At 37.3% G+C, this 6,405-nt stretch overlaps 1 protein-coding gene across 1 annotated transcript; it reads left to right on the top strand.

The window, feature by feature from the left end:
- The first annotated feature begins 2,407 nt into the window (after window positions 1-2,407).
- On the top strand, window positions 2,408-6,405 carry LOC147861090 (ras-related protein Rab7). Its single transcript, XM_087323583.1, has 7 exons — window positions 2,408-2,558; window positions 3,314-3,340; window positions 3,686-3,785; window positions 4,439-4,585; window positions 5,307-5,387; window positions 5,480-5,625; window positions 5,930-6,405. The coding sequence occupies exons 1-7, from the start codon at window positions 2,506-2,508 to the stop codon at window positions 5,994-5,996; spliced, it is 621 nt and encodes a 206-aa protein (XP_087179709.1). The 5' UTR covers window positions 2,408-2,505; the 3' UTR covers window positions 5,997-6,405.

The raw sequence follows: 6,405 nt of genomic DNA, 5'->3' as shown, positions 1-6,405 counted from the left end.
TATTAGTAGCGAACGGGTTTCAATAGAAATACGATGTCAACTTCAACGAAATCTTTTCACCAGTGGTGAAAATGACAACCCTATGCTTTATGCTCGGCGTCGTGGCAACCGAGGATCTGTAGCTAATCCAACTAGACGTGAAGATGGCATTCCTCCTCGATTACCTCGAGCCGGATATCTACATGGAACAACCAAAAGGCTTTGTTGAACTCAGTCAAGAACTTCTAGTATGCCGCCGACTCAAGAAGAGTCTATATGGCTTGAAGTAAGCACCACGGCAGTGGTGCAAGAAGTTCGGCGACCTCATCCAATAGGTTGGCTTCTCAAAGAGCGATGAGGACCATTGCCTCTTCACCAAAGTAGCTCAAGATGGATCACCCATCTTCCTCATCATCTACGTGGACAACATGCTACTCTCTTGTCGGCATGCTAGAGAGCTTGTCGATCTTGTTCGGCAACTGCGGTTGAAGTTCACCATGAAGGACCTTTGTCTGACAAGACACATTCTAGGGATGAAAATAAGTCATCTTTAGAATTGAAAATAGTTGGTCTTGTCTCAAACCGACTATATTGGACGTGTCTTAGTACGCTTCAACATGCAATCGACCAAATCTGCCTCAACCCCACTCCCCATTAACCTTCAGCTATCTCAGCGAGACTGCCCAACATCTGGTCGGGAGAGGGAAGATATGAAGTCGGTATCATATGCATCGGCAGTCGGCTCCCTGATGTACGCGATGGTCGTGACACGGCGTGACATTGTTCACACCATAGGAGTCATCAGCAAATTCATGCATAATCTCGACCGATCACATTGGAATGCAGTAAAGCATGTGTTCAGATACCTTGTGGGCACAAAAGATTACAGCATCCTATTCGGCCCGAACGATTCTTTAGGCGTAATCGGGTTATACTGACTCGGACTTTGTCGATTGTGTGGATAGTCGAAAATCGACAATTAGATACTGCTTTAAATTCAGCAATTGAGCAATCTCATGAAAGTCGAAACTTCAAGAGTGCACTGTTACGTCAACGACCGAGGCCGAATATGTAGCCACATCCGACACGGCGAAAGAGGCCTTATGGCTTGGCACACACGTTTGGACAAGTCAACTTTGACTCCAACTCCAACTCGACTCTAGTTGTCAATAGTGACAATCAAGGTGTTGTTGCTCTATCGAGAAATCCGGTCCAACACAACGCCTCGAAGCATATCAATGTGAGATATCACTTTGTTCGGGACTGCGTCATTTCAAGGAAAATCGGCCTCGAGAAGATACATACAACCAATAATGTCACAAATGGGATGACCAAGTGTCTTCCGACAGACCGTTTCTAGTCTCTTCGGCACCAAATGGGCGTTCAAAGAAATCAATTTGATTAAGTCGAACATTCGGCATCGATAATCAGCATAGTCAACTCAGCTCCAAACTCTCCAACAAGGACTCACTTTCAAATCAGCCGACTCGAGCTCAACTCGTTCGGTCGGCTTCTTGTTTCTAGGACATTGACGAATTCGGACAAAAGTTGACTTGTCCGATAACTTTGTATAAATCTGTATCTCTGTTCACACAAAGTTTTTGTCGTATACGGTCATTACGGGGGGAGTGTCGAATACGGGTGTATAATGGTCATATTCACACTGTCCTTTTGGATAGACTAGGTTTAGGACAATAATGTAAATATGTCAATGGGCAGTTGCCCTAGCCCAGTTAGTATATAACTGGCTTTGTAACCTAGTTCATGTAGATGTTGATAGTGCCATTCTTGTATTGTAATTTGTAACTTTTGGAATAAGACTGTCACATTGTATGCCTCTTTGTCTCTCTCCCTCTCTATCTCCTTGATATTGCTTTAACTTGTTAACTTGGTGATCTTCTTAACATAGATGTTATTGTTTCTGCACTTATGGTCTAAGACTCCAACATGGACGGCCTGCAATAATAAGGTCTTTGATCGAAACCAACTACATGAAGTTAGCTTCTTTAAGCAATCCCTCAGGCAATCCCTATTTGATTGTCTTGCAACTTAGAGACATCACACTGCAAATTCACACTCTTTACTTTGAGTGCTTCTAAGCTCTTTAGCGTCTAATCGACACATGGAAATTTCTCTTTATTCTATGTAGGGTTTTCACCTCACATTTGAGGTTTCCCACTAGTAATAAAGAGTGTTACTAAAAAGAAAAGGTATATTAAATATCGAGAGTGTCGTCTCGCCCCTTAATTAAATGCGAGAGTGTGTGAATTAGTTATTAAGTGAGAGTGTTTTTAACAATAGGCTCATGGAAATATGAAGAAATGGTGACACTGCACATTGTGAGAATGAAATTTTGTGAAATTTGGGGCCAGGGGTATTCTCTGTAATTAAGGAAAACTGAGAGCCTCTTTTCTTATAAACGAAGAACGCAAGACAGACAGAAAAAGAGAGAGAGAGAGAGAGAGAAAGACAGACCTGCACAATCTCGTGTTTCCTCGCCTCGCCTCGCCTCGCCTCGAGATCGCCATGGCCACTCGCAAAAGAACCCTGCTCAAGGTCATCATCCTCGGAGACAGCGGGTCAGATCTCTTCCTCCCCCTCTTTCTTCCTATCTCGTCGATCATCGATCTTGTCCAATCTAGTGCTTTCTTTTTTTGGCTTGAATCCATGGATTCATTTAGATTCTATAATTCATTAAGTCTTTTTCTCCTTCTGTAGCTTGACCTATGTAATCATTTCAAATCTGGGGTTTTTTTTCCTTCTTGCTTAAATCCATGGAGGCGTATCAATTCTTGATTTCTTTCCATATATATATATATATATATATGCATTCCCAATCTAGAGTTTCTCAGGTTGAAAATGCATGGATTCATAAAATCTAGGATTAATAGTATTCCTGCCCCTCTTGTTTGACCTATGTATTCATTTCAATCCAGGGTTTCTTTTGCTCAAATTCATGGATTCATATCAAATCTAGGATTACCAGTTGTTTCTTTCTTCTGTTGCACGATCTATGTGTTCATTTCGAATCAACATTTTCTTTTTCTGTAGCTTATTTATATAAATTCAAAACAATGCTTGCATTCCTTTCAAATATTTAGGGTTGTTTTGCTCTCTGTTAGAATCGCTTTAGAAATTCATGAATTCACGTAAATGTAGGTTTTATTTGCTTTACCTTATTTAAATGCATCAAAGTCTATGTATTCATGTTGAACTGGGGTTTGGTGTAAATTATATAGTTACATCAAAAGATATGATAGATTAAGGTTTCGTATTGTCACTTTGTTAAAGGCTGATTTTTTTAGATTCCTGATATGTTTCAATTTTTCTGCAGGGTTGGGAAAACCTCCTTGATGAATCAGTATCCTTAATTGGCTCTGTTTTTATTTAAATTCTTTCTTCAAATCATATATCACGTAATAATATATTAAAGCTGTGCAATTTTTATTTGCTCCTTTTCCATTTCATTCTTTTTCCACATTTCATGTTTTTTATTAGACTCAGTTTTGTTGACATTATGTGCTATTTTGCGTCTTTATATCTTTTACCGTCAGATTTTCGTACTTTAATAACCTAAAATTTGCCAAACTATGCTATTTTTAAAGTTTCAAGACATGGTTGCTGGATTTCCTTTCCAAATCTGTATTGAAGCAGTCTCAGATTTTTGCGAAGAAAGTATTGGCCTCCTTGATTCATTTCACTCCAGATATGTCAACAAGAAGTTTAGTAATCAATATAAAGCAACAATTGGTGCTGATTTTCTCACCAAGGAAGTTCAAGTGGAAGATAGATTAGTCACAATGCAGGTTGGCTTTCATTCATATCTACTGTTATATCTTCTTTGGTATTTTTTCTACTTTTATAAGGATGATTTTATTGAGTTTTTGGTGGATGGTTCATATTCTCATCTATATGTCTGGGATTATTTCTTTCTTTGATGTTTTCACTTTGAAATTAGGTTTCAACCATTTTTGAACCTTTAATGAAATGGTGAATGTTGCTTGACCTCATTTACATTGAGATACAGTTTTTAGCAGATGATGGTTATGCTCATTTACTTATCTGGGATTATATCTTCTTTCTGTTATTGTTTTCACTTCGAATTTAGGTTCAGATTTCTTTTAATGAAACGGTGAATAATGCTTGACATCATTTAATTGAGATTTACATCTTTCTGGTTTCTTTCTGGTTTCTTTCATGTTCTTGCTTTGTAGCTGGATTTAAATGATTTGGCCACTTTGAGTGAAAAATGGTGGATAATGCTTGACCTCATTTACATCTAGGACGATATATTCTTTCTTTGATGTTTTCACTTTAAGCTAGATTTTCAGTAATTTTGGAATTTAAATGGCGTCATGTATAACGAGGATAGTTAAAAATCCTCTTTCTTTGGTATTTTCACTCTTATATGCTAGATTTTCAGTGATTTGACATTTGAACAAAGTGATGGATGATGCAGATCTGGGACACAGCGGGGCAAGAGAGGTTTCAGAGCCTTGGAGTTGCATTTTACCGGGGTGCAGATTGTTGTGTTCTTGTGTATGACGTGAATGCAATGAAGTCGTTTGACAATTTAGAGAATTGGCGTCAAGAGTTCCTTTTGCAGGTTACATATCAAATGTCCACATCCATCGTTGTCTGTTTATTGGTGATATTGTTGTGATGTTATTACTATCCCTATTTGAATGCATAATGCATTTGTAGTACATGAATGAGATTGTTGGTACAATCTTCTATTCTCATCCGCATAGTGTGCAATAATGTTAATTTGGCATGTTGACATCTGTGTAGGTATATATGTGTTTCCCCGCATACATGAATATGTATGTAAGTTGTAGATATGCATATAAGTACTAATAGGTCAATTTTCATTTATCTTTACCATAGACTGTTATGCTTTGCATCCCTGATCTCATGTGTGTGTAAACTTTGACAAACTGTTGACTTTTGCCCTTGACTTCATGACATTCTGTTTGGAGCTTTTATCTTGAGAAGTTGTATTTTAATTTTTGTTGGCATTCCTATTCTAAAATTTTGGAACCATATCTGGATAAAACCGTCGCTGCTAGTGCATGCAAGAGTGAGTATTATCGGAACACTCACTTTGTTTATAAAATTTCAAAACATGATCTCAGGCTCAAATTTTCTATTGGGTGAAATGATTCAAAGTGTAATCATATTTAATATGGGATCTCCCAAATTATAAGTTTAGTTTCTGAATATGTAGGCAGTATGTATGTGTGTGTGTGTATATATATGCATTCTGTTATCAATTCCCTCCATATACTATGCATAACTACATTCATTGAACTATGTTCTGTGTTCAGGCAAATCCTTCCGACCCTGACAATTTCCCTTTCGTGGTGCTTGGAAACAAAGTGGATATAGACAGTGGTAATAGTAGAGTGGTATGTCCGCGTTCATCCTCATTGCCAATGATATGCATGGGACTATGTTTTCACTCTGAATTCAATTATTAATTTACATTTATGTTTAATAGGTTTCTGAGAAGAAGGCAAAAGCATGGTGTGCAAGCAAGGGAAACATTCCGTATTTTGAGACCTCTGCTAAGGAAGATCTGAACGTTGATGCAGCCTTCCAATGCATCGCAAAGAATGCTTTGAAAAATGAAACAGAGGAAGAAATGTAAGTGCCACTCTAATAATAAAAATTTAGTGAAGAATAACATTAAATGAATGCTTTGCCAAAAGGATGTTTGCTTCATAAGATATTTTCTTTAATATTATGAATAAAATGTTATTCATCGAATAATATTCAGTAAATGCTTTGTTGTGGAAGTTCTTGCTTCACAAGGCTTTTTCTTTCATACTCTTATGAATTAATTTCTGTATGTAGATAAAGAATAGCAATCAATTTACCTTACTAGTGATTATTGTGTCTTTTATCATAATTTTCAAATTTGTCCTCACAAATTTGATGTGGATTTCAGATACATTCCTGAAACGATAGATGTGTCAGGAACGCCAACCCGAAGGACATCAACATGTGAATGTTAACTAGAATGATTTAAGGACTTATTCTATGATTGGGATACAAAGGAGGTTTAGTATCAATGACGCATTGTGGATTTTATAAACCATCCAGAGAATCCAGTTTTTATTGAGATAGGTAGTCTTCCATCGTCGTCAAGTCGTTTGAATTATTCTCCAGAACTAGTGGGGGAAGCGGGGCATTTTGCTATTGATCCTGTGATTGCAGACCAGCGTAGCTTTTGTAATAACGTGTAACGATAGTGCATCTTGCAGGTATTGAGCAAGCCATGATTGATATATATAGGTGTGGAATCACTTCATTTATAGAAAGCTTTTATTGATTTATGTTATTTAAATCGACACTTGATTGATATTGAACAGTTAGAAGTATTGTTTGATTACTTTGTTATGGAATCAGGTTTTTTTGTATCAA

Source organism: Azolla caroliniana, unplaced genomic scaffold (genome assembly GCF_043228905.1).
Source record: "Azolla caroliniana isolate FFs.n. ecotype wild unplaced genomic scaffold, voAzoCaro1.0.p SCAF_8, whole genome shotgun sequence".
Lineage (NCBI taxonomy): Eukaryota > Viridiplantae > Streptophyta > Polypodiopsida > Salviniales > Salviniaceae > Azolla > Azolla caroliniana.
Note: the sequence above shows the minus strand (reverse complement) of the source record. Positions and strands in the feature narration are given on the sequence as shown.

Excerpts from the sequence above, each read along its gene's own strand:
- LOC147861090 (XM_087323583.1), top strand. The coding sequence starts at position 2,506 with ATGGCCACTCGCAAAAGAACCCTGCTCAAGGTCATCATCCTCGGAGAC. Across the intron at positions 3,786-4,438 it reads ATAGATTAGTCACAATGCAG|ATCTGGGACACAGCGGGGCA; the intron begins GTTGGCTTTCAT and ends TGGATGATGCAG. Across the intron at positions 4,586-5,306 it reads GTCAAGAGTTCCTTTTGCAG|GCAAATCCTTCCGACCCTGA; the intron begins GTTACATATCAA and ends TTCTGTGTTCAG.